Source organism: Mauremys mutica, chromosome 8 (genome assembly GCF_020497125.1).
Source record: "Mauremys mutica isolate MM-2020 ecotype Southern chromosome 8, ASM2049712v1, whole genome shotgun sequence".
In the NCBI taxonomy this organism is placed as follows: Eukaryota; Metazoa; Chordata; order Testudines; family Geoemydidae; genus Mauremys; species Mauremys mutica.
In genome coordinates this window covers 108,319,024-108,346,235 of record NC_059079.1, presented here as the reverse complement: position 1 = coordinate 108,346,235, position 27,212 = coordinate 108,319,024, and the positions used below count along the sequence as shown (strand labels likewise).

General features: G+C 46.0%; 1 protein-coding gene and 1 long non-coding RNA gene across 4 annotated transcripts in view; one reads left to right on the top strand and one right to left on the bottom strand.

Moving 5' to 3' along the window:
- Positions 1 to 2,359: 2,359 nt before the first annotated feature.
- Positions 2,360 to 25,919, bottom strand: LOC123376081. 2 transcript variants are annotated; one of them, XR_006581676.1, is made up of 4 exons: positions 25,818 to 25,919; positions 23,505 to 23,663; positions 18,271 to 18,441; positions 2,360 to 2,523 (listed from the first exon to the last, which is right to left on the bottom strand). It is a non-coding gene; the product is annotated as an uncharacterized LOC123376081 (long non-coding RNA). The 2 variants fall into 2 exon arrangements; XR_006581675.1 differs by lacking the exon at positions 25,818 to 25,919 and adding an exon at positions 25,553 to 25,751.
- A 141-nt stretch (positions 25,920 to 26,060) lies between these two features.
- Positions 26,061 to 27,212, top strand: part of CLINT1 (clathrin interactor 1) — a 74,555-nt gene continuing 73,403 nt past the window's right edge. For both annotated transcript variants that reach the window (XM_045027760.1, XM_045027759.1), the window contains exon 1: positions 26,061 to 26,204. In XM_045027760.1, coding sequence (XP_044883695.1) covers positions 26,164 to 26,204 — 41 coding nt within the window. In that variant the 5' untranslated portion in view covers positions 26,061 to 26,163. The remainder of the gene's footprint in view (positions 26,205 to 27,212) is intronic.

Here is a 27,212-nt window from a genome sequence, read left to right as displayed (position 1 = left end):
GGGCTGAGCGGGGCCGGCGTCCGGGACCCCGGCTGGCAAGGGGCCAGCAGCCGGAACCCCAGACTGCCAGTGGGCTGAGCAGCTCATCCCGCTGCTGGTCTGGGGTTCCATAATCAAGGCCGGCAGTGGGCTGAGCGGGGCCGTCGGCTGGGACCCCAGCTGGCAAGGAGCTGGTGGCTGGAACCCCAGACCGGCAGTGGGCTGAGCGGCTCATCCCGCTGCTGGTCTGGGGTTCGATAATCAAGGCTGGCAGTGGGCTGAGCGGGGCCGGCGGCTGGGACCCCGGCTGGCAGCAACATGCCACTAAAAATCAGCCCGTGTGCCACCTTTGGCATGTGTGCCACAGGTTGCCAATCCCTGGTCTATAATCTGTGTTCCGCTGAGCTGACATCCAGAGGAGCTTGGCTGTGGTATGTGCAGCACTTACTATTTCAGAGATTTGGACTCTGCTGCCTTCCTAAAATACAAAGGACACATCATTCATTCATTCATGCCCTTCACCCCAACCGGGGTATGGGCCGCCAACCATAGATCTCCAGAGTCTTCTATCCTGGGCCATTCGCTCTAGCTGGTTCCAGGTATAGCCCATTTTTTTGCTGTCAACCTGAAGGTCGCGTCGCCAGGTATTTCTTGGGCGGCCTCTTTTCCGCTTGCCTTGGGGGTTCCACCGCAATGCCTGTCTGGTGATGTTGGTTGGCTGCTTGCGTAGTGTATGTCCTATCCAGCCCCACCTTCTCCTTCTAATTTCTTCCTCTGCTGGGAGTTGACGGGTCCTCTCCAAGAGGTGGATGTTACTGATGGTGTCTGGCCAGCGGATCTGGAGAATCCTTCTGAGGCAGCTATTAATGAGTCCCCCTTAAAGAATGCAAATGGTGGTGATAGTGATGATGACATATGAAGCAGTGATGATGACGTATGACGTCAACCTTCATTGGTCCACTGCAGGGCAAAAGCTTCACTGTTGTACTGTACTAAATTCTACATCCGGGTCAAACTTGACAGCCACCCAGTGTCCTGCAAACACTCCCACTTCATCTATTCATCTCAGTCACTGAGGCAGACCTGGATTAAGATTTATTGGGGCCCTGGGCACAAAGAACATTTGGGTCCCCCACGCCCTGGGGGTCAGGGGCGCCAGAACTGGAGGGAGCAGGGGGGCCAGGCCCCCACACACACTTTTAAAAATGGGAGGGTCGTGCCCACCCACTTTTTAACGGTGGGCGTAGTAGCCTCAGGTAGGTGTGGTGCAGCTGCAGCATGGGCGTTGTTTGGGTTGGCAGGGGGGCATTTCCCCCCACACACACACACACTGCAAGCCTTGGGCCTAGAGTAAAAAGGAGGAGTGGTGCCACATGTGGTTGCTGCCTCAGGCACAAAGCCCAGGCAGCAGTGGGGGCAGCCTGTTGCGGGGAGCGGAAGGGACCTGGCGGGGGCAGCCTGGCAGCAGCAGGATCTGGCAGGGGCAGCCTGGCAGCGGGAGCCGGGTGCAGGCACTGAGTGAGCCCAGGCAGACTGCAGCAGCTGCTGAGTCCGGGCCAATAGCAGTGGGAGTTGCGCTGGAGGCGCCTCACTTCCTGTGACCTTCCCGGGGCTTCCCACCACCTCCCAGGCCGGGGTGGGGCTTCCTTTCCCGCAGACCATGTCCTGGGGGCAACGGCATGCCCTGGGGGGAGGGGACATGGGCTGGGGGCTGTTCTTCGGCATCTAAGCCCCAGCCCAGGGCAGATGGAGGCTCTGGGGCTTCCCATAGTGGCCCAGGCTCCCTGGGCAGCTCTGATCACTGTCTGGCTCCGGCTTCTGGCCTGACCAGGGGTAGGGCCCCAGGGAAAGAGGAGGAGCAGGGCCACAGTTCCTGCGCTGGTGTCCCCTCCACTTCTACCCAGGTTCCGGCGCTTGGGGGCACCCAAATTGGCCAGGCCCATGCGTTAATCCACCACTGCACTGGGGGCCTGGCTGGGCCTGCCGTCCATTGGTATATCCCACATAGGGTGACCAGACAGCAAATGTGAAAAATCAGGATGCGGGGGGGGGGGGGGGTAAACGGAGCATATATAAGAAAAAGACCCAAAAATCTGGACTGTCCCTATAAAGTCGGGACATCTGGTCACCCGAATCCCACAGCACGGCCTGTTGTAGCCACAGTGCATTAATGAGCCTGGAGTTTGAAAGTTCTTAGTATGTGGAGGAGGCATAATCCACCCTCTTTGTGAGAAGATACGACGGTTGTTCCACTGATTTTTAGTACAGTCGGACTTTCAAACTTTTACAAATGTAAATGTCAAGCCGGGCTGAAAATCATAATTATTGACATTCTTCATCAGTAATAGTAATTGAACAACAAACTCATCAAGCCATGGAAGGCCTCCCTTAAACGGTTTAATGGCTTATTATGTCTCCAGGCTGCCAATATATCTCTTTCTCTTCCTACTTCAGTCACTTTTACGTTTGCAGTCCACACGTAATGTGTTTTTTCTTTTTTACAGTCTCTTTCCTTTAACAAGCCTCGGAGCCAGTAGGAACATGCTGTAAATGAGATATGGCATCTCGGTGTGGCCATCCTAGAAATACATATTCAATACATATGCAAATCAATTTAGCTACAGCTCTCCTCAGGTGGGAAAAGGTGTGTGAATATAGTCAAGTATCACTTTAAATTATCTTCTCCACAAAGAAGAATAACACTTTAAAGTACCGAGGAAAGGATGCAACAGGACTGAAATTAAAGTTCTTTTTTCTTGAAAAGGAATTTATCATGCCTCTGCTTGCAATAGCCACAGATTCAGAAAGCTGGGTATATAAAGAGACTAGATTCCACCTTTAAAACCAGACAGACATGGCATTGCACAGATTCTCCACTGAATTATATACAGCCCACGTGAAATCTGTAAGTCAGATTCTGATCTTAGTTGCAGCAGTATAAATCCAAAGTGATCCCACTGACGTCAACAGTGTCACTCTGAACTTACACCTGTGTAACTGAGATCACACTAGTACCCAGAGGAACTGCACAGAATCAGAGAATTTGGCTCGCAGCATTAATAACCCTCTTTCAGGTTAGTCTTAAAGTACAGTCAAGGGTCAGCTTCTGCTTGCTTCCTATTGTCTGCAATGGAAATGCCCAGCTATAATGGAAGGTAGAGCTTGGTCTACAAAGTTTAATTGAGGGTTTGAAGATTCAGGATCCTCATCATGATGGTATAGTTCATAAAAGTCATCGTTACTGAAGGTGCTGTCTACTCAGAGTGCCAGACCCTGCTCTCAGTTACGCCCATGTAAATTCGGAGACTAGCTCCATTGGAATAAATGGAGATACTCCTCATTTTATCGAGGTAGCTCAGACAACTCTTATGTAATCATTCATCAGATCACCAGCCAGAAGACTTATCCTACTGGAAATGTAAATAAATAAAAAATAAATAGTCACCACCAGACAAACAGGCGAGGTTGAAGGTGGTAGGTAGTTTGCTCCCTCGTCTCCTTGCATTGAAACACAACAGTTGCATATTTTGGGTTGAAATGACTTTGTTTCAAAATTTAAGTACAGTTAGATTATGTAAACAAAACGTTAAAGGTCCAAATGGAAACAGCATTTTGAAATTATCAAAACAAAATGTTTCAATTGACTTGATCTGATTTTTTTTTCAGATCTTCAGTTCACTGAAAAATTTTGAGATTTTGATTTTTCATCTCAATTTAAGATGGGAAAAATTTCAAAATCTTAAAAATTCTCACAGAATGGGTCATTTTCAATCCAGCTCTATTCTAGATGCTACTATAATAATAACAACAGTAAGCCCCTGAGTTTCACAGGACAGAGGTTTTTATTCCTGAAGATCTCTAGGTGATGGCAAGGGGGAACCTGGTAATTTTCAACAAATATGTTTAAATATGTGAGGAATATTAATTAGCATTAATGGTTCTTGGGATATGTCAACCTTGGTCCATCAGCCTAGTATCCCTTCCTTCACAGTAACACTGGCACAGAACTAGAGCGCCAGGAAACGTGAAATTCCCCAGGCCTGGAGATTTTTGTGATAATGCAAAACTCTGCTCAAGCTCACTGATAAAAATTCACTGATGGGTGTGATCCTTTTGTGTGACACTTGACTCCATTCCAAGCAATGCTGGCCCTGGGTTTGGTCTTTTTCTAAACCGCACTCAGCTTGGTGATCCCACTGAGTTTCACTGTGTGTTTCTGTGACAGGTTCACATACAAATAACTCAAGGCCTGTGAATCAGACTTGTACTAATTGGGACTGATGGAAAGGCTGGCATGAACCTCTGCCACCCAGCCTCTTGGCTTTGCACAGCTCTGATAGGGCCTCAACAGTCATGACACAAAAGTCCAGAGGTGCCTGTGAATGGTTGAGCCAAAAAAGTTTCATTTTGGGTAAGCATTCAGAGTTCAGGTGCCGATTTCAATGTCTTTACTTTGCAAATCTGGCTGTACGTGTCATGAGTTACGTCCTCACCAGATTCCCAGAACTTCCAGAGTTGGAAATACCACAATGATTAGGCAAAGGTCCAGTCTTGCACATAATTTTCAGTTGACTTGTCCCTTCCTAGCACAGCTTTTCACATTTACATATCTGTCTGAGGCTTTTTCATTGTTGTAACAGAACATGAAAAGGTGGAAGTATGCATACCAACAGGAAGAGTCTAATCAATTGAGATGAGCTATCAACAGGAGAAGAAAGTTTTTGAAGTTCAGGCTCCAAAGAGAGACTGCTGAACTCGAATTAATATGCAAATTAGATACCGTTAACTCAGGCCTAAACAGAGACTGGGAATGGTTGGGTCATTACACTAATTGAATCTATTTCCCTATGTTAAGTTCTCTTCACACCTTCTATGGGTCATCTTAATTATCACTTCAAAAGTTTTTTTTCTCCTCCTGATGATAGCTCATCTCAATTGATTAGACTCTTCCTGTTGGTATGCATACTTCTTCCTTTTCATGTTCTCTGTATGTATAAATATCTCCTGTCTGTGTGTTCCATTCTATGCATCCGAAGAAGTGGGCTGTAGCTCACGAAAGATCATGCTGAAATAAATTTGTTAGTCTCTAAGGTACCACAAGTACTCCTTCTTATCTTTGCGGTTGTAAGTCAGTGTGCTGTGATGTGCAGTTCAAACAGGAGGGCTCAGAGAGAGAGAGAGAGAGACATTTCACTGAGATTCCAAACACTTCTACACACACACATTCCAGGATGTGACTACACACACGCACACGCACACACAAAAAAGGATTCCAGGATGTGACTGGACTGGACTGTGACTGGACTGGAAAATAAGCTCCTTTTCAAGGACATTTTCCAAACAAAATGAGAAAAAATTAAATTGAATTAAAGACAGAAAAAGCAGAACTAAACCTACCAGGGCACATTTCCCTAGCTGTCAATTGTTTGTCCTGTTGGTCAATTTATTCCATCATTAATTGAGAAGCCTGGAGGAGGGGGATGAGAAAGAAAAGGAATTTACAAAATCGGGTATTTAAGAGGTATTTTCAGATGGAATGTTATAAACTCCTTAAGAGGCTCTGGTGCTTAGTTCTCTACCCTGCCAACCAACTCAGGCAAAAGCCAGTTAAACCATGGATGCTTCTGTGAGGGTTATTCAATGAGGGGTTTCTCTTATATGGACAGATAAGGCCAGACTAGTGGCCTCTTTCCTATACCTTTCCTTATCAGAGAAGCACATCACAATGGAAACAGATCTAAGCTGGGGGACACACACCCCGCCCAAAATGATCCTCGGTGTTTAATATAGATATAATGATGCATTCCAGTATAAATACATAGGGACCAATCAATCACGTTCTGGGGCCAGAGGAAAGACTGGGGCTTTGGATCAGATTTATAGAGGGTAAGTAATGTCATCTATGTGCAGGTTCCAGGGACTGGGCAGAGCTCTACATCACTAAAAGAGAAAAATGAATGTAGAAAGCAAACTATTTGGAAGAGATTTCAATCAAGAAGCATTATTAGAGCTCTTTGGAAATTTTCCATTACAAAGTTGGGGGGCGGATGGAGGGTTAATGGAAAATGGCTTTTTGACTAAGCAGGAATTTTCACAACAAAATTTCAGTTTTTGTCCAAAAAAATGGTTTTCATTTTTTAAAAATAAACATTTTTCTAAGAATAAGTTGTATTGTAAACAACAACAAAAATGTTTTGCCTAAATATTTTTCCCAGAAATAAATTGTTTCCCTTCCAGCTCTAATCATCACTCAGGGTATGTCTACACTGCAAACTTACAGCCACTGCAGTAAATACATAAGCTGCCTTATGTCGACCTAACTGTATAGTGTAGATGAGTCCACAGTGACCTCACTGTCATTAGCTCGCCAACGCCCTGCATAGCCCCTCCTCCCCCTTCCCATCCATGCAATGGAGAATCAACCCATTGGAGGGAAATCCTACCTTAGGTCACAAAGAGGAAAGTTTGCCCCTCCCAGTCTAGCCTGCCCCAAGTCCCCACATAATTTGGCACAGGTCATCAACCTTGGCATTCTCACTTCAAGAGCATCTAGGGTCTACAATAGCAAGAGGTGTTTCAGGTCAGACCTGAGCATTCTGGAAAAGATGGTGCTAATGGCCCTTCAGTTCATTAGCATTAAACTCACTCTCAAAAAAACAATGGCCATCCCTCGTCTTACAGACCTATTAGCTTCTGCAGTCCCTATTTTTTCTGTAATGATGTACTGTATTCTCCTTGCAATTAAATGCCATTGCCTCTGGCAAAGATGTCCTTTTCACATAAAGATAAACCAGCTATGTGAAACCAGCATTCTGCCAGTTCTGGGTAGCTCCTTATTGTAGCTTGCTTTATTTACACAGATACACCAGTCCTGAAATGAGATGGTCAAACAGCATGCAGTGCAATCCCTTCTCTCAGGAATCTCAGCCCAGTGCCAATATCCAGCTCCCAGAGAACAACTCTGCTTCAAGAATTAACTCTATGCAGAGCCCAGGGTCAATAATCAATAAATGGCCCTGAACTGGCCCCTAAGGCTGCGATTCTGCAAACACTCATGTACTTACTTTACTGCTGGGAGTAGCTGCATTGATTTCAGTGGTGAAGCTCAAAGTACGTTGTGTTCATGTGCATAAGTGTTTACAGGACTGGAGCCTGAAGGATGGGTTTAATGAAATAAATATCCAGACTTATGCACTGTGGAAGGCCAGGGAAACCAGAAAGAATCCGTGTTTTCATGGCTCATGAATATTTGCAGGGATGGTGATTTTTAGTTATTGTTTGAATCCCATCAAGAAACAGAAAAAAATTGAAAGGTTGTTTTGTTGGAGAGTCTAGGCTGGTGTGCGTCCAGGCAGTGTCAGTGGGAAAGGGCAATCACAGAGTGCTGGTACTGCCCAAGGCTGCTAAACATTCCCAGTCTCAGCTGGCACTTGGCTGAATGCATGTAGTGTGATAAGCTTTCAGCTCCACTCCAAGCAATAGAAATGAAACCTTTTAAAGAGGATGTTCACTGGCTTGTGGCATGTTTTCATTATTATTTTGCTGTGGATGAGGATAGTTTTCCCTTCAGTGAATGTTACAAAAGATATGTTCAAACCATGTCAGCCAATAATAAAAGCCATATAACAATAATTCTATTCATTAGGGGCAGGGTTACAAGAGTATATAGGTGCCAAAAGATGCAGAGAGGCAACTAGTGGAATTTTTAAAAGTGCCTGAGTGAGTTAGGTGCCTAATTCCCAGTGACTTTCAGTGGGAATTGGGCTCTTAACCTGTGCTTGTGTAAATCCTCCTGTTCACCTATCTGCATCTTTATGTGTCAGAGGGGTAGCCGTGTTAGTCTGGAGCTGTAAAAAGCGACAAAGAGTCCTGTGGCACCTTATAGACTAACAGAAGTATTGGAGCATAAGCCTTCATGGGTGAATACCCACTTTGTCAGACGCATGTGGGTATTCACCCACGACAGCTTATGATCCAATACTTCTGTTAGTCTATAAGGTGCCACAGGACTCTGTCACTTTCTGCATCTTTAGGAACCTAAATACTCTTGTAACCCTGGCCCAAGTTCCCCCCACCCCATTTCCCAAAGCGTCCAGGTTGCTGGATTTGAGGTTTTTCGTTCTGAGCCACTCAGGTCTGCCTTGCACAGCTCAAGAGCTTGCTCTTTGCAACCTTTTGATCCCCCCAATGCTAGGACTGCAACTTATACCAACCTAATGGCTGCTCTAACTTGTGTCCAATTGTTGTTCACCAGCTCAGGATCACAGCAGGGGATCAGGCTATGCTGGCTTTATGTCACTTGAAGATTCCCCTAAGCAAGGAGAATTTTTGAATGGCTCTTTAAATTAGCTGTCCATCCTCTGTGCCCTGCTAGAACAAAGCGTACAAAGCAGGGCTCGGACTGGTATTTTGAAACAAAAGAAGTATGTAGTTAGAAGGGCCATTTGAATACTGCTCTCTCCTTTATTTTAGCGTACACTAAACTGCCATAGATTTAAGTGAAGAGGCCACTGACTTTAGCATTGCACGGGCCAGGATTGGCTTGTGCTCTAGTGGCTGATAGTGTGAAAGTGGCACTGGGCCAGCGTTCTAATCAGACTGAGCTGATTCATTTGAAGCACAATGATTTTTTTTTAAAAGAACACAGCCGTGTTTTTCTAAGTCTTGTAGAGCGCATCCATTACTGAAATGGCTTTGTCACAGGGCAAGGCGAAGCAGCCCAAAGCAAAAGCAAACATTCCCTCCTCTGAAAGGCTTCACTGTGATCACAGTAATACTGGCTGAATCCTAATCAAAGCTAGAGCAGCTCTGGTGACCATTTAGAAAATAATTAATTGAACTTTACATGTCATTCAGATGCTTCAGATCTCAAATGCCATGCTACTCCATGCCATGTATTCTGGGAATTCAGCAAACCACAGAGAGTATTTGTTTAATGGTGGGGTGGCTCAGTATGCCTATGGTGTGCTGAGTCCCTGTATTTATGAAGGAAAAATTTACACAGGATCTTAGATCTAGATACTAAATTGCTACACTTTGAGTGGGCTGAAAGATAGGCAGGCATATGGAGAGAATATAGTGAGTGCTTATGAAAACGCCTCATTGGTGGGACACAGGCAGATGTGGGATAATTTTTCAGCTCCCCAAGGAGACCCTTCTGATAGCTTTGACTTTTTTCTGCTGTACCAATATTTCTACAGTGCTCGGAAGGGAAGTCTAATGTTATACAGTAAGATCCATTTTATAATGTTACTGTCTAGCATTTTAAAAAATGCACTAGAATCCTCTAAGCTGAGATGTTTCCTACCAAGCTCCCCAATTAAAATTCATAGATTCTTAGAGTTTGTTTTGGGCGAGACTAGGGTCCCTTAGATCATCCAGCCTGACCTCCTGTATGTCACAGGCCATTAATTTTCACTCACATACCCCATATTATCCCAAAGACTTTAGTTAAACTAAAGGATTTCAGTCCTCAGAGAACTAATCTGTGTGCCACAGGCAGAGAATGAGAGAGACCGAGGTGCCATCAATGCTTGTAAATCCTGCAATAGCAGGCAACTGATTAGGTGAGATATGCCCATATGATCCCAGCTGGCATACCATGCCCCAAGTTGCAGAGGAAGGCGAAAAACCCCTAAGATCCCTGCTAATGTGAGCTGGGGGATAAATTCTTTCCTGACCCCAAACCTGGCAATCAGTATGACCCTGAGCATTTGAACAAGACACACCTGCCAAACATCTAGAAGAAAGATTCTCGGCATCGCCTCAGAGCACCGGTCCACCTCGTCCACTGTCCTGTCTCCAGCTGGGACCAATCTCCGATGCTTCAGAGGGAGATAGGGGAAAAGACCATCCCAGAATACATCTAGCCAATAGTGCAGCAGGGGGAAATGCTTTTCTGACCCCTGCAGGTGACTGGCTGAAGCCCTGACGCATGAGATTTGATTATAGTCATTATCTTAATGCAGAGCTGCAAGCATTATGAGCATGTTGAGAGCTATGCAGGCAAGCCTGTCCTCCCCCAGCCCATGAAGGAAGGGGATAAACAGGACTCAGGTACACAGATTCCAAGTGCAGAAGAGACCACTACAACCATCCAATCTGACACCACCCCCGCACCTCCCCCCCCATACACGAAAGCTTATGCTCAAATAAATTTGTTAGTCTCTAAGGTGCCACAAGTACTCCTCGTTCTTCATACAGGCCATGGAATTTGTCCCAGAACAAGCAGCTGCCCTGACTGATATACAGATCTATTAAATATTGAAAAGATTTTAAATGACACAAAACACCAAACTGAATAAAAGTACAGGATTAAATATCATATTCCCTCCTTTTCATTTTTCTTCTATTTTTAGGGCAGGATCCTCAACTGATGTAAATTGGCATGCTCTGTTGATGCCAATATTTATTTGACGAAGTCTGCATTTAAAAGATCTGAGCACAACAGCTCAACTCTAACTCATGACTTAACCCTTTGGCACTGGCCAAATGTATCCACACAAAGGGTGACTTTTGTGAATACCATCCCATCACCGCTATTTGCTTCCATAAAGCTAAATTTGTCATTATACCAATAATGTGGCTCTCTGAGATCATGTGAAGTTTGCATTGCAAGGATGTGCAGGAAGGCTTCCAAGGCTGTTATAGAAGCACTAATATATAACCCTAACCCTAACCCTAACCAGATACAAACGAGTGCTTAACTGTCCAAGGAGAGTTACAAAGTCCAAAAGCTATCTTGCAACCAAGCAGATTGAAATGGAGATAAAACTGCATCAGAACAATCCACCTCCCATTGCTTGTGGGCCTTCCTGTCTGTGTTGTCATAAGGAGCAATCAACGATTCTCAACATGTTTTGTGTTTGGCATTTCCAATAGCCGTGACAGTGCAGCCTGTCTGTGAGCTGGCTGAGCCTTCTCCTGCATAGCTTGGTGCTAATCAACCCACCATCACAAAAGAAACATGTCCTTGGTTTTTCAGTGAACCCAGCACTTTGCTCTCTCTTCCTTCTGCTTCCCCTCTCACTCCCTTTGTCCCACCTGAGGCTCTCTCCTAACCACGTTCTTTATGCTTCTCATCTTTGAACCTCCTCCCACACTGCCCATTTGTATGTGGAATGCTCTGCACTTCTTGACTGTCAACCAACCAGTTCAAACCTCTCAGCAATAATCTACCTAAGACAGACATCCATAATTCTATAAAAGCAGCAAAGAGTCCTGTGGCACCTTATAGACTGACAGACGTATTGGAGCATACGTCTGTTAGTCTATAAGGTGCCACAGGACTCTTTGCTGCTTTTACAGATCCAGACTAACATGGCTCCCCCTCTGATACTTGACATCCATAATTCTATACATTTTACAGTGGCATGGAAACCGGAATTTCTGTTTCAGAGAAAAATTCACATTTCAGAAAAAAAATCAGATACGCAAAGGCTGTCCACAGCTGTGGACAGGGAGTGGCACAGAGATTCCCTCATCCATTTTCTCATAGTAAGCATGTGAAGCAACAGACAGCCACAATGGCATGCCACTTCTGCTGCCTGTGATCACACAGTAAATATTAATACGGTAGGAGAGAGAATGGACTCCATATGGAGAAGGAAAGCAGGTTGGCCTAAATCCTGAAGTCTTGACTCAGGTTTACTCCACACTTATTCAAGCGAAAGCCTTCAGAGAGAGAAAAAGTCTTGAGAGTTTGCCTAAGATTTGATGGTTATGTAAGTAGAAGATGATAGATAGATAGATAGATAGATAGATAGATAGATAGATAGATAGATAGATAGATAGATAGATAGATAAAAATGAGTAAGGACCTCAGATTTGGCCTATTGTGATTATTTCTGATTACACTTCCCCCTAGTTTCCACACTGCAGAAAGTATCTACCAGCTCTTGCTGACTACTTTTAGCATGCTATAGTTGCAGTTCTCCTACAAAGCATTTCAGTTTCAGAGATATTTTTGTTGCAAAACAAGTACATATGCAGGTGCATCCTAAAGCAAATAGCTGAGTGTCGTTAGTGGGTCTGGCTTTCATTCACTGGGAAGAAAATAAAAATTACCCAGGAGAGGTGTTCACCATCTAAGAGGGATATAGCCAAGATCTTAACTCTCTTTGGACTGAAATCAAAAGGGTGACAAAAACACTCACAGTTTGTGTAAAAGATAATGTAATCTTCAGTGGAGGGTGATGGCCCCTAGGAAATATTGAAATGGAAAGGTAAGCTCAGAGAAGTGGCTGCCAATCAGTCTCTTTCTGACTAAAAATGAAAATCTGTCCTAACTATTCAAACCTTGAGAACTCTTTACTTTATGGGGTCTCAAGTGGCAATCTCTGTGCTAAACCATTTAACACACTTTAGCATTAAATAGTTCCTGCTGCTAGGACCATAAAAATATCCCAAAATATAGGGACATCCTTCATGTGCAATTAATACAATGACTGAAAGGCTACGTCAGACTTCTACTCAGAATAATTTGAGTTGTTTCATTAAGTGACTCTGGAGAGATGTGCTTGTGCTTCAAAACAGCTCAGAATTGCTCAGCACTTCTGACTGTGGGGTTGAGGAGCCCAGCAGTTTTGCAGGGAAGTACATGTCAATTATAGCAAGTACTCACTGCCAGAAAGCTAAATAGTTTTTGAAAGATCTGATTACCCATTGCTTCCCTTTTATTGGCCATTCGTTTTATCCATGGATGGTTTCATTGGATGTGCAACTATAAGTGAGTTCTGTCCCAGGGGTGAGGTGCATTTGGTGACTTAAGTGCAGTCACTTGTCATGATGGATATTTCCACAAATGTATGTTTTTCAAGTTTGCATGTCTTTTGTCAATACCTCGGCTCTCCTAGGAACAGCATGTCAACTTCCTACACTCTTATAGTTGACTGTTACTGAAAATCCGTCTGTTATGGTTCTCTGAAGCCTGCTTGATGGGAAAGGCTTTTTGACAATCCCTGCCTCTCCAGACCTCTTACCTTGATGCTCCTCTCTTTCATTTTTCCCCTTCCCAATAACAGACCCTGTTATTCAGGGTGGCACCTTTCTTCACCCCAATCTTCCAAAGTATATCTGCAGCAAACAGGTCTCCAGCTGGAGAACACTAGTGGGCAAGCACCATGAAGCTCAGCAGATTAAGGTTCAAGGGTTACTAACATTTTCCCTGTGGACTCCTTCTTCACGCTGAGTTTGAAGGTTTGCATTAAGCCCATGCTAAAGGGTGGACAAGTGAATAAAAACACACCACTGAGGGTAGCACAGAAACTACCACTACTGCAAGCACAGAAGTCAGCAGCTGGCACAAAAGTAATGAGGTCACCACATTATGATCCTGTGCAGCACATGGGTTTTATGGGGTGTTTTGCACAAGGCAAAACTTTAGGTTAATGTGGGAATTATATCAGAGGGAGGAGAAGGAGGATATGGCACATTTTGCTCCAAAAATCATCCTAGAGGATGAGAGAAAGAGGAATAGAAGAGGATTTAAGTGCCAAAAAAAGCATTTTCGGGGGTGCTGTCAGCATATACTTAGTATTCATTCAAAGTGAAGTACTGTCAGGAATCTGATACAAGAACATAGGAATTAGCAGACTGGATCAAACCTCTGTCCATCCCATCCACTATCCTTTACTCGACAGTGACCAGTACCAGAGGTTTCAAAGAAAGAAACCCTGATAAGGGATAAGTTGCACTCCAGGAAAATCTACTCCTAGCCCCCAATAGCTAGCTGTAGTTTTAAACTCTGAAGCTTGAGGGTTTAAACCCTAATAATTGATGCTATTTGTTCCCATTTTACATTCCCCTCAAATGGCAATGAAAACGGTCTCATTGCTTTCACCTTTGATTTTAATTTGACTTTACATTTTTATTTTCATCCATGAAAACTGTTTTGTTTTCCACATGAGCTTTTTTGTAAAAGCCCTTTTCTAAGCACTAAAAGTCAACAGCAGCCTTTAAAGTGCTGCTTTAAGAAAAAATGCTTCCAAGCAATTGAAATAGAAGAGAAGAGGGGTGAGAGGAACACGGAATTGAAAGCTGCTCAAAACACCATTTCCCCTCTAAAGATATCCAAGACATGGAGAGATCCACCCCAAAGGAGTACATGGGTCTGCGTGGCTTTCTTGGAGATATATTCGATGACCTGACAGAGACTTGTCAGGGAGAGAAGAGAAACTCAGCAAAATATTTTAGTTATTTATTTATTTTATTTTTAAGAGTTACATAAACAGCTGCACTTTTCCCTGCCCTTTTCCTTTTTTGGAGATTTATTTTAACCATGATCTAACTGAAGCCCATTGAGGGAAGATCAAAACTAAATCTGAACAGACCTTTTAAGTATTTCTCCTCCAGAGCCTCCACCTTGGAGAGGGACAGATTCTCTGGTTGCAAACTGGTTGTACCTCTCTGGCTGGGGATTCCCAAATTGTGAGGTTGTATATCCATCATAGCTGGTTCCCATTGCTACACCATGCCCTTTAGCCTTTGGTGTAGGCAGCATACTGGGGACAAGGAGGGAGTGTGGCTGGAGCCCTCTGTATTCCCAATATCCTCAGCTGGTGGAATGCTCCATCATGGCCCTGCCAATTGCTGCATTTAGAGCAGGGGTCTCAAACTCAAATGACCCCGAGGGCCGCATGAGGACTAGTGCATTGGCCCGAGGGCCGCATCACTGACACGCCCCCTTGCTGCCCCTGGCCACATCCCCAATCCACCCCTTCCATGAGGCCCCGCTCCTGCCCTGTCTCTTCTCCACCTCCTCCCCTAAGCGCGCGGCTCCCCGCTCCTCCCTCCTCCCTCCTGGAAAGTGCTAAGCGCCACCAACAGCTGTTTGGCGGCTTGGCGGCGGGAAGCGTCTGGAGGTAGGCAGAAAAAAAAATGAAGAGTAATATAGTAGTATAGTATTAAAATATAGTATGCTATTAAAAGTCAATTTATTAACTTTTTTATTAACTTCTTTAACTGTAATGTGAAACATCAGTGCTAATTTTGACAGTCATTTCATTTTTGGCCACTTAGCTGGCAGCGTTTTGCATCAACCAGAGCATCAATATTAGGTTTGATATCCTGAGACGAAACCAATCTCAGTGTTGCTTGCAAATGTTCATCAGTGAGCCTTGACCTTAACACAGATTTGTTAATCTTCATGGAAGAGAAAAACTGTTCACATATATATGTACTTCCAAACATTGCCATTATCCTTGCAGAAGCAGAGAATAACATGGGAAATCTTTCTTGTGAAAGAAACCTGTAGAATTCTGGAATTCCAACATCTGTATACTTCTGCTTCAAAATCGTGTCACACTGAAGCTCCACTAACTCCATCTGCATTTCCTCTGCAACATTGTCAATTTCAACAGCAAATGGTGTGGGAAAAAAGTTGAAAATGTGGTTCAAGTGCCTTGAAATCTTTAAACCGCACATCAAACTGTTTGTGTAAGTTAGAAATGATCTCTGCATATTCTTTCAAGGATTTGGGTTCAACTTTTCCTAAGGAATTCAGAGTTGAGAAATGGACCAAATTGCCAGCAGTCAGCTGTTTCCCCCATAAAGTAAGCTTGACTTTGAATGACTTAATACTGTCATACATCTGTGTTATCACCTGTTTTCTACCCTGAAGTTTCAAGTTCAGTGCATTCAGGTGATCAGTTACATCTGTTAGAAAAGCAAGGTTGCAGATAAAAGTGGAATCAGCAAGCTGTGGAACCTCCTTGTTATTCAGTTTCATGAAGGAATCAATCTCCTCTTTAAGTGCAAAAAAACGCTTCAAAACATTTCCACGACTCAGCCATCTAACTTGAGTGTGATACAGAAGTTCCCCATATTCACTGTCCATACTTGCTAGAAAAGAAGTGAACTGTCTGTGATTCAGCCCTCATGCACGTATAAAATTAACAGTTTTAACAACTACATCCATAACTTCTTTCATTTGTAGACTTTTACTACACAGGGCTTCATGGTGCAAAATACAATATATACTGGTGAAGCTAATTCCTGGTATATTGAGGCTGTTCAGTTTGGTCTTCAATAATCCAACCACACCAATGTTTTCAGAGCACATTGATGGCGCACTGTCCGTAGCCAAAGATACGAGTTTGTTCCATGGCAGCGCAGCTTTTTCAATGCACTCTTCCAATCCTTGAAATATGTCACGTCCCGTTGTGGTACCCTTCAGTGGCATTAAGTCTAGCAATTCTTCAGTTATATTCAAATTGCAGTCCACACCTCTAATGAACACTGCACACTGTGCGGTATCTGATACATCTGTACTCTCATCAAGAGCAATTGAAAATACTTCAAAGTCTTTTGCCATTTGAATCAATTGTTTTTGCACATTATCAGCTAAATCCGTTATCCTGCAGGCAACTGTATTTGCAGACAAGCTTATGCCTTCAAAAACTTTCTTCCTATCAGGACATAAAATTTCACTGGCCTTCATAAGACATTCTTTTATGAATAAGCCTTCTGTAAAAGGTCGCGATGATTTAGCTATCATTTCGCTTATCACAAAACTTGCTCTTACTGAATCTTCACTAGACTTGTTAATCCCTGAAAATAAATTTCTTTGCTTGGCAAATGCTGCTTTAAGTTGCTGAACTTTTTCCTCTCGGATTTTTCCGGTGAATGCATCATATTTTTCACGGTGCATCGTGTCATAGTGCCGACGCACGTTATACTCCTTGGGAACAGCAATCGTTTGCTGACAAATAAGGCATTGAATTTTATCTTTTACCTCTGTGAAAAAATATAAATTCTCCCATTTGTCTTGGAAAACTCTCTTTTCTTCCATGAGTGTTCTTTTTTTTGACGAAGTCATTTCCAAGCAGTTTTAATAAATATATACACTCAGTAATGCACCTCACTCAAAGGACAAAACACGCACTTAGATTTACTGCCTAAGGCTCTGGGCTGGAGTTTGGGTGGGGGAGGGGGTCTGGAGTGCAGGCTCTGTGCTCGGTTCAGGCTGCGGCAGGGGGTGGGGGTGCAGGCTTTGGGACGGAGTTTGGGGATAGGAGGGGGTGCAGGGGTGAGGGCTGTGGGGCTGAGGGTGAGGGGTTTGAGGCATTGGAGAGGCTCGGGGCATTGGAGAGTCTCAGGACTAGGGGGGAAGGGAAGCCTGCCCTGGCCCTAGTGCAGGGGGGCGCTAGGACCCTGCGGCAGCAGGTGATGCCGGAAGCCGGGAGGAGTGGAGTCACCGTGAGCTCCCGGGCGGTGAGGGGGCAGCAAGTGGGGGCCAGGGGAGAGACCCGGCCCCAAACATTGGGGAGCAGCGCGCGGGGAGCTTAGGCACAGAAAATAACTCGGGGAGGGGGGCGGGGGTGAGGGGAGTTTGGCGGCGACAGGAAGTAACTGGGGGAGCTCCGCGGGCCGCAGGGAAGAGCTCCGAGGGCCGCATGCGGCCCGTGGGCCGCATGTTTGAGACCCCTGATTTAGAGCAACCCCTAAACTGCTCTAAGCAGTGCAAAAGCCAAAGTAGAGCTGGCTTGAGAATCACAGAAACACAGCAGGCTACCTTGCAGCCTTCTGTCCCCTCATGCTGTGGCTGGACACAGCAGAGAATCTGGGACATAGTTTGCGTTGCGATATTTTTGAAAGCAGTGAGGGGAGAGACTTTTCTGGTTTGGAGTCGGGAACAAAGTTCAGTGATGCAGACTAAACACAATAACAAATGGGAATGTTTACGCCCACAGCCAATCCTAAGAATCCCAGCCTCAAAAGTCTGGTATGTGCTTCTGTTTCAACCCTGTGTTGTAACATGTTGCTACTACTAGTTCTTCATCTCTGGCCAGTGTTACTGGAGTAGAACTCCAAGAGGTGACTGATAACCAGGAAAAACCTGTCTGATTGCTGAAGGTTACAAAAAGCAGGCAGCAGCCTCTTCCTTGTTCCACCTCCTTCATGGACTGAATAGTTAAACACCAGGAAGAGCTGCTGTGGAGAGACAGCAATGCACGTAAGAACTTTCAGTTCTTGCAGCAATAGTCCCAACAAGCATCCAGCCTCTGAATCATCAGAATATATCAGAGCCAAGGATGTGTGAGAGAAAGTAAAGAATCTGCAGGTGAGCTGTGGACATAAAGGACGAATACACTCACATATGGCTGTTCTGAAGGCTTAACATTATATATTAAAGACCACATTTTCAGAAACAGGCACTTACATTTATTCCATGCAGCATGCACAGCCAGGGACAAACAGGTATTTGTGGGCACAAAATAGGTAGCTGTGAGACATACCAATAGCTGTTTTCCCCACGTGTACATGTTTTACAGGTGCAACGTAGGCACTTACCTTTGCAGATCTGGCCTGAAAGCCTCAAGGAAAGTAGCAGAGTAGTGCACAAAGTTTCCTTTCACCTGCTTGTAGGAAAAGCTGAAAACATTCAGCATCTGCCATTAGCTGGCAACCCCAGCACTTCCACTTCTTCTTCTTAACTTCAAGCACTGAGCACACTGGTGATTGCTGATGTGGGGAAAGAAAACAGAGCTAAGACTGCATGCAGAATAAGGTTAATGGTCAATATTTCCTCCTGGTGGGGATTTTCATGAACAAACTACAGGTGTTTTGGCAGCAGAAGTTGTCTGAGCAGCAGGGCTCCTAGCCCCACTCCTGAGATGTTATCCTGCCCACCCTGATCCTTTCCTCCAGCACTCACACGTTTCCTGTCTCCTGCCAACACAATAATGGGCAAGTGGGGCTTAGTCCTTACGGCGGTCTAAGGGTCAGAGAGTTACCATTTCTACTTCTCAGAACACTTCGAGCCACTTGGGGTTTGCCAACAGGAATGTCCTATGAAGATGAACCACAGACAGTTCCTCAGACTGGAAGTGCTAGAGGTAAAGAAAAGCATTTTCCCCTGGTCCAGGGGGTATTACAGGGGAAAGGATGATATAGGACGGGGATATGGATAGGGTGGCATTGATCTCCCCCAGATCTCTCCTCTACCCAGTCTCCCCTCTCCGCTCCTTCCAAATGGAGCATTCACTCCCTATATCCCCCATAACTGCCTGTTCCACTACCCTGCCGACCGCTGTGAACCTCACCTCTCTGTCTCTGGCTCCACAGGGCTCTGTACTGAGCCCAGCCAGTGAGTCAAGGAGGCTGACAGGTAGTGCTGGAAACAGGCAGTAGCTGCAGAGCTGTCACCTCCATTTGGTGGAGACAGAAAATGTTATGGCGGATTGGGGAGATAGCTTCAAAAATGTTACCTGGAGAATCTACAGCTTCTGATGCAGTGCAGATATGATTAACTTTTGTGTGTGTGTGTGTGTACGCATGAGAGAGAGAGAGAGAGAAGTTCAGGGTTTATATGGTCTGTGGTTGTTTAGAGGGATCTAGAAAAAAAGAGGGACACATCAAATTTCAAACAGTGAGCATTATTTCAATGCTCCCGCTGCCAAAGTGACTAATTCTTAAAACAAATGTCTTTTAGAAAATTCAGTAGGGCTCGGAATTCATTCAAAATCTGGAGGCTACATTAAATCACCTGTGGATTAAAAACAACTATTTCATTCCTACTTTAAATGAAAAGCTTATCTCAACATTAGCTGTGCAGTCGCTATTGCCTGGTCATACTACATTTTCCTTAACATTCCCCTTAACATTTTCTTACTTTTAAATCCTCCACTGACTTGAACAAGCCTGTGGTATGTGCTAATACGGGTGAGATTAGCAAGAGTGCTAATCTCCCTACATCCTGCAGATGCTAGATTGCCCGAGTTCTGGTATTCATTGTTATCCCCCTGTGCCTGTGTCTGAAACTTCCCCTCTCTATTCACCATCTCTCTCTGAAGTGTGTTGTGATGGTTTATATTATTTCTTCTTTATGTAGTGCTAATGAAAACTGTTGCACTCATCCTCCTGGAGACCAAAGTCCTCTGTTTATCCACAGAACATGGTAGCACAGAGCAAGCACAGGTATCACACAGCAAGCTTCCATGCCCAGCTTGCCACTTGTGTGTTACAGCACATACTTAACCTGTGGAAGTCACTGCTACAAGATGTCATTGACAATGCTAGGATAAGTACCTACAATGGGTATCTGCAGTGGGTACAGCTGAATTGGTGCTGAGTACACCTTAACTGCAAGTGTTGCCAAAAACAAGCTGTGTAAAGGACCATTCCAGAAACTGTGGCTACAAATGCACAGATCCTGGTCCTGCTTTAGGAGTTAAAACCTTTTGGTCATTTCTAAACCAGCCTAGATTTGAACCAGCAGTCTAGATAGTCTGCATCCTATCACCAATCTTAAGCCATTTGGGATATTGAACTGGATGTTACATAAAATTGTATTGCCATATTCACTTAGGCCTGGTCTACACTATGAGTTTATCTCGAATTTAGCAGTGTTAAATCGAATTAACCCTGCACCGGTCCATACAACAAAGCCCTTTATTTCTATATAAAGGGCTCTTTATATCGATATCTGTACTCCACCCCGACGAGGGGAGTAGCGCTGAAATCGGTATTGTCATTTCGAATTAGGGTTAGTGTGGCCGCAATTTGACGGTATTGGCCTCCGGTAGCTATCTCACAGTGCACCATTGTGACCGCTCTGGACAGCAATCTGAACTTGGATGCACTGGCCAGGTAGACAGGAAAAGTCCCGCGAACTTTTGAATTTCATTTCCTGTTTGCCCAGCGTGAAGCGCTGATCAGCACAGGTGACCATGCAGTCCCAGAATAAAAAAAGAGCTCCAGCATGGACTGTACGGGAGATACTGAATCTGATCTCTGTATGGGCAGATGAATCTGTTCTATCAGAACTCCATTCCAATAGACGAAATGCCAAAACATTTCAAAAAATCTCCAAGGCTATGATGGACAGAGGCCACAACAGAGACTCAACACAGTGCTGAAACTTAAGGAGCTGAGACAAGCGTACCAGAGAGCCAAAGAATGAAATGGATGCTCACGGAGGGAGGGGCGACTGACGACTGTAGCTATTCCACAGTTCCCGCACTCTCTGAAAACCATTTGAATTCTTGGCTGAGCTCCCAAAGCCTGAAGGGTCAAAAACATTGTTGCGGGTGGTTCAGGGTATATGTCGTCACCCCCCGCCCTCCCTCCGTGAAAGCAAAGGGAAAAAAATCCTTTCTCGCCTTTTTTCAATGTCACCGTAGGTCTACTGGATGCTGCTGGCAGACGCGGTGCTGCAGCGCTACACAGCAGCATCCCCTTCCCTTCCCTTGCCTTGCGGACGGCAGATGGTACAGTAGGACTGATAGCCGTCATCGTCGTCCCGGGAGTGCTTCTGGCTGGCCTCGGTGAGGTCGGCCGGGGGCGCCTGGGTAAAAATGGGAATGACTCCCAGGTCATTCTCTTCTTTAAGCTTTGTCTAATGGAGATTCACTCCTGCCTGGAATATCATAGCAGCTGGAGGCTGCCCTCCCTTCCCCCCTTTGATCTCTGCTTGCAGAAGCAATAAAGTCAGTGTTGTTGCTTATTCATGCATTCTTTATTACTTCATCACACAAATGGGGGGATAACCGCCATGGTAGCCCAGCAGGGGTGGGGGAGGAGGGAAGCAACGGGTGGCGTTGTTGCAGGGGCACCCCCTAGAATGGCATGCAGCTCATCATTTCTGCAGGATGTCTGGGGCTCTGACCCAGAGCGGCCATTTGCCTCTCTGGTTCTTTAGCAGGCTTGCCTGATATTCTAGGCAGGACTGACTCTCCATTAGACGAAACTTAAAGAAGAGAATGACCTGGGGAGTCATTCCCATTTTTGTCCATGCGCCCCTGACCGACCTCACTGAGGCCGGCCAGGAGCACCCATGACAGCAGCAGACGGTACAGTATAACTGGTAACCGTCATTGTCAACTTGCAAAGCAGCAGAGGGTACAGTAGGGCTGGTAACCGTCTTCGCTAACTTGCAAAAGGCAAGGGGATGCTGCTGTGTAGCACTGCAGTACTGCGTCTGTTAGCAACATCCAGTAGACATACGGTGACAGTGAAAAAAGGCTGAATGGTCTCCATGGTTGCCGTGCTATGGCATCTGCCCGGGCAATCCAGGGAAAAGGGCACAAAACGATTGTCTGCCGTTGCTTTCACGGAGGGAGGATTGACTGACGACATTTACCCAGAATCACCCGCGACACTGTTTTTGCCCTATCATGCATTGGTATCTCAACCCAGAATTCCAATGGGCAGGGGAGACTGTGGGAACTATGAGATAGCTACCCACAGTGCAACGCTCCGGAAATCGACGCTAGCCTCGGTACATGGACGCACACCGCTGAATTAATGTGCTTAGTGTGGCCGCGTGCACTCGACTTTATACAATCTGTTTCCAAAAACCAGTTCCTGTAAAATCGGAATAATCCCATAGTGTAGACATACCCTTAGATGCTATTGTGATGGGGGACATATAAGCACCTAGACAGATGGACAGACAGACAGATACACAGATAGACTTCAGAAAGTGGAAAAGTTGGATACAGGTATAACCATATCATCCCATTTTTGCCACCACACCCATTTCTGTTCATAGATTCATTCAAGAACAACTAAGTTTTAAAGGCTTACAAGTCATTACTTGAGCATTAGGTTGCAACAGATTTTTCACGTGCTATCTGGTTTGCTTTGTGGGGACAATTAAAATAAAAGGCTGACGTACAGAGATGTATGTGGGGCATAGGTAAGGCAAATGTTCATTTACATTTTCTGCAATTTTCTTGAGTGAAATACAGTACCATAGCTTGAAAAAGGAACATTCAATTGACCTCAAGCTTTCTAAAGAAAAATTCTCCTCTGGCATAAGCCTAAGCATGCCAAAATTTCATATGATTAGAGAGACAGATAGATAGATAGATAGATAGATAGATAGATAGATAGATAGAAAGAAAGAAAGAAAGAAAGAAAGAAAAACTGAGTTTAGAATGGGAACTTCCTGACAATCTTATCTATGGAATCACTGCCCTGGCCCCATAGTTGTCATTATATCACAAGGGAGTTGTTATGATAACTGCTCAATACCCTTGCACAGACAAATAAAATCTGAAGATAAATCTTGCAACACTTTCTTGACAAATACTTTAAGCAAGTTAATATTCTCTTGGGGCAGCCTTAATGTATGATTCCTCCTCCTTTAGTTTCCTTTAATTGATTTGTGTATTTGTGAGTAGTGGAGACAAAGCTTCTGCACGTACCATATGCAGATGAACTTATACTAGCTCCAAATGTGCATGTGCTTTACCCTGCCATTCCCTTTCCTTTCGGTCTTGCTCTTCTGACCCCTTTCCAAAATGTCAATCTGGATGTCCTGCTACAAACTCAACGTAGCAACAACTGAATGCCCCATTTTACTCCCAACCCCCTCTCCTTTACCGCTTCTCCATTACTGTCAGTGATTCCACTCCCCTTCCTGTTCCACAGATCCACGACCTATGTATCATTTTCATCTTCTCTTTCCTCCTCCTCACATTGCTGCTATTGCTGAATCTTGCCAATTATTCCTCTACATCTCCAGCATCTGCCCATTCTCAGTGCTAAGTTCCTGGTGGCAAGCTCTGATCACTTCTCACCTTGATTAATGCAACCTCCTCCTTTCCAATCTCCGTGCTTCTTGCCTCACTCGTCTAATATAAAATGCAGCCAGGAAAATCCTCTTCCCTGCCCACTGCTATGACCGCCTCCGTCTGCTTTGCACATCCTTTGTTCTCACCTTACCCACCTAGATAAAACTGGAATTTAGAAGCAGAGAAGCTAGGTCAACCCAGATGATCTCAACCACCTGGGAGGAGAAGTGGCTCATGTGTCTCAGGAATACATTATGTTTAATAATGAAGAGAGAAGAGAATTATAGAAAACCTGCTGTATGAGCAGATTTGTATCTAAATGGAATCTTTCTAAAAATGTGCCATGACATGTCATTGACCTTTTAATGCAGCCGTTTAAAAATTCACAAGTCCTTTGGAAATTATGTTATGATTCCCCTACCCAGCCACCTGTTCTTTTTGTCAGGGGAGAGAGTAAAGGCCAGCCACATAAGCAGCCCCTGGGCTCAGGACAGTTGAGGGGCTGATGTTTAGTTGTTACCAATGGGAACAACTAACTAGAAAAGCCATAGCAAGTAGACAAAATCCATGGCTCCAGCCCATCTACATGCCAGCCAGTTCCACATGGGAGGAGATGTATGGTGCATCCTTTAAAGGTGTGTGACAGATGGCTTTCCCCACCCCGGTGCAATTAGAGAACTCTAGGAAGTAGCCTGCCTTTCTCATGCTTCCTAATGTTGCCTCTAGTATGATGAAGCACTGCACTCCAATATAGGTGTCACAATCTAGTCTTAACTGTGTAGTGGGGCCCAGAGCGCTGGCTGCACGGCGAGCTGAGGCTGCGGGGGTGGGGGGACAGTAGGGGAGGGGCCGGGGGCTAGCCTCCCCGGCCGGGAGCTCAAGGGACGGGCAGGACGGGCCCAAGTTTGCCCACCTCTCTCTAAAAGAAGAAATTAATCCGTGCAGGTGTATCAGGAGAATCTATTAAATACACATAAGTAGGATGAAAGGCAAAGGCCATGTCGTAACTAGAGCATGAGACGGGGCAGCAGACTACCTGGTTGCTCATCTGATATGTAACAGTGGTTTGTGGTCTGACCGTAACCCAACATTTTCAAAAGGGCCTACTAATTTGGAGTTCCTCAGTATTTTTCAGTTCCTGTCTTAATACACCTACAACTTGATTTTCAAAGATACTGAGCACCCACCATGCCAAATGAAGTTAATGAATGGTGTAGGTGCTCAGCATTTAAAAAAAAATTTCAGACTGTTATAAACATTTTAAGTTTGATTGCTGTGGTAATTAATTAGAACAACAGCACACTAGCCAATTGTCCCTACTGCACACTCAGACCATAATATTGAAGCAAAATATTTATTTTCCACTGCCATTCCTCCAAAAATGTTCTTCGGTGTATTTCCTTGTTATTCAAGGCTGTGTCTCCATTTTATTTTGTCCCCCAAATCCCCATTTATTCACTTTCAAATGTTGGTGGATATTCAGTAAAATAGGGTATTTTGTTTTCCTTCCTGCCCTAAAAACCTGTTGTGCAGTTAAATGAGCGGTCAAGTGGTGCACGTAGTCCGCCTATGGAACCTCATGATCTTGTCATCTCTACCCCAGATTTGCAATCACCTGTTGCAACTTGATTTAAATCAGATTGCAGGCACTTTGGGGGCAGGGACAATGTTAATTTGTGTGTGTTGAGCACCCAGGACAATGGGGCTTGACTCTTGTCATCTTTACCCACCTTTCCAACTGTAAAATACATATATAATTTGTATAGCTGCTTTCCTTTCCCCTCTAAACCAGGCTGTTGGTCGTTTTTTTACCTGCACGGTCTTCTTATTTGATTGGGTTTTTTGAGCATCTAGCAAGCCATGATTTCCAACAATCAATCACATTTTATTTTCTGATTAAATTCTCCCTCCCAGCTGATTTGGCTCATAACAGTTTTTTGGCTTTCTGAAGTTTTTTCATTGAATAATTATTGTCGGATGCCCCACCCCCTAGTTTCCCACAACTGTGAACAATTAAATAGATACAAATAATTTTTAAGAACGCTGAAAAATACCTCGATATTATCTGTGAACGTTATTTTCAAAAACATATTAAAAAATCGAATTGTGCCAAGCCTAGTGCAAGGGGAGCGGGCGGCTGGGGAGGACTCCGGGGCGTGCTCTGAGGGGGCCCCGACGCTGCCGCCCCCCACCCCGCACTGTCTGCAGACACGGCACACAGCCCAGCGCCTACCCCCTGAGGGAAACGACACCTCCCAGGGAGACAGGCTACCCTTCCCAGAACACCTTGCGAGGAACTCCCGAAGTTCTTCCGATTACCTCACGAGGACTACAACTCCCAGCAAGCTTCGCGGGGCAAAGAGGCATACCTCCCCCAGCATGCCTTGCGAGGGCCAAGGCCGAGAGCGGCTGTCTCCGCTCCCCGCCTGGGAGTGGACTACAAGTCCCAGCAGGCCTTGCGGGCATGTGGCGTAGACTTCCGGAGGCTGGGCCGCGCCGCGTCCGTGGGTGCCGTTGAGCTGTGGGGTGAGGAGGCGGCGAGCCGAGGCGGGTCTGGCCAGTCGGTGCCTCGGCGGCGGGGGCCCGGGGAGCAGCGAGCGGGGCTCCGGGCGGCGGCGGAGGAGGAGGGGACTTAGGCCGGGGAGCGCTGTGCGCTACCGCCGCCATGCTCAATATGTGGAAAGTCCGGGAGCTGGTGGACAAGGCGTGAGTATTATGGGGTGTCGGGGTCCGGGCCTGCGGCCGCGCGCTTACCCCCCACTAGGCCCTTCCTGCCCGCCAACATGGCCGCTGCCCCGCCCCCCGTTGAGCTGGCGGCCCCCCCCCCCATGCCAAGCTGTCTCCTCGTGCTGCCCTCACGCCCACTTCAGCTGACTCCCCGCTATGGCTTCTGACCCCATCCCTCGTGACTACCTCTTGTCCCTCACTACCCCCACCGTATGTCCCGTCATGGCTGCTGCCCCCTCACACCCTCATCTGTGTCCCCCACCCCCGGTATGTCCCGTCATGGCTGCTGCCCCTCTCACAGCCTCATCTCCCCCCCACCCCCGGTATGTCCCGTCATGGCTGCTGCCCCTCTCACAGCCTCATCTCCCCCCCCCCCCGTATGTCCCGTCATGGCTGCTGCCCCCTCACCTGCTTTCCCCCCCCCCCCCGTATGTCCCGTCATGGCTGCTGCCCCGCTCACCGCCTCATCTTTGTTCCCCCCCCCCGGTATGTCCCGTCATTGGCTGCTGCCCCCTCACACCCTCATCTGTGTCCCCCCCCCGGTATGTCCCGTCATGGCTGCTGCCCCTCTCACCTGCTCCTCCCCCGTATGTCCCATCATGGCTGCTTCCCCCCTCACAGCCTCATCTGCCCCCCACCCCCGTATGTCCCGTCATGGTTGCTGCCCCCCTTACAGCCTCATCTGTGTCCCCCCCCGTATGTCCCGTCATGGCTGCTGCCCCCCTCACCTGCTCCCCCCCCGTATGTCCTGTCATGGCTGCTGCCCCCTCACACCCTCATCTGCCCCCCGTATGTCCCGTCATGGCTGCTGCCCCTCTCACAGCCTCATCTGCTTCCCCCCCCCCCATGTCCTATCATGGCTGCTGCCCCCCTTACAGCTCTCATCACGTGTACTGGAAGAAATCCTCAGAATACTTGCAAAGGTTCATCCCCTCTTCTCTCAAGTTTTCTGCCACCCCCCCGAACGCACATACTGCACCTTATCGC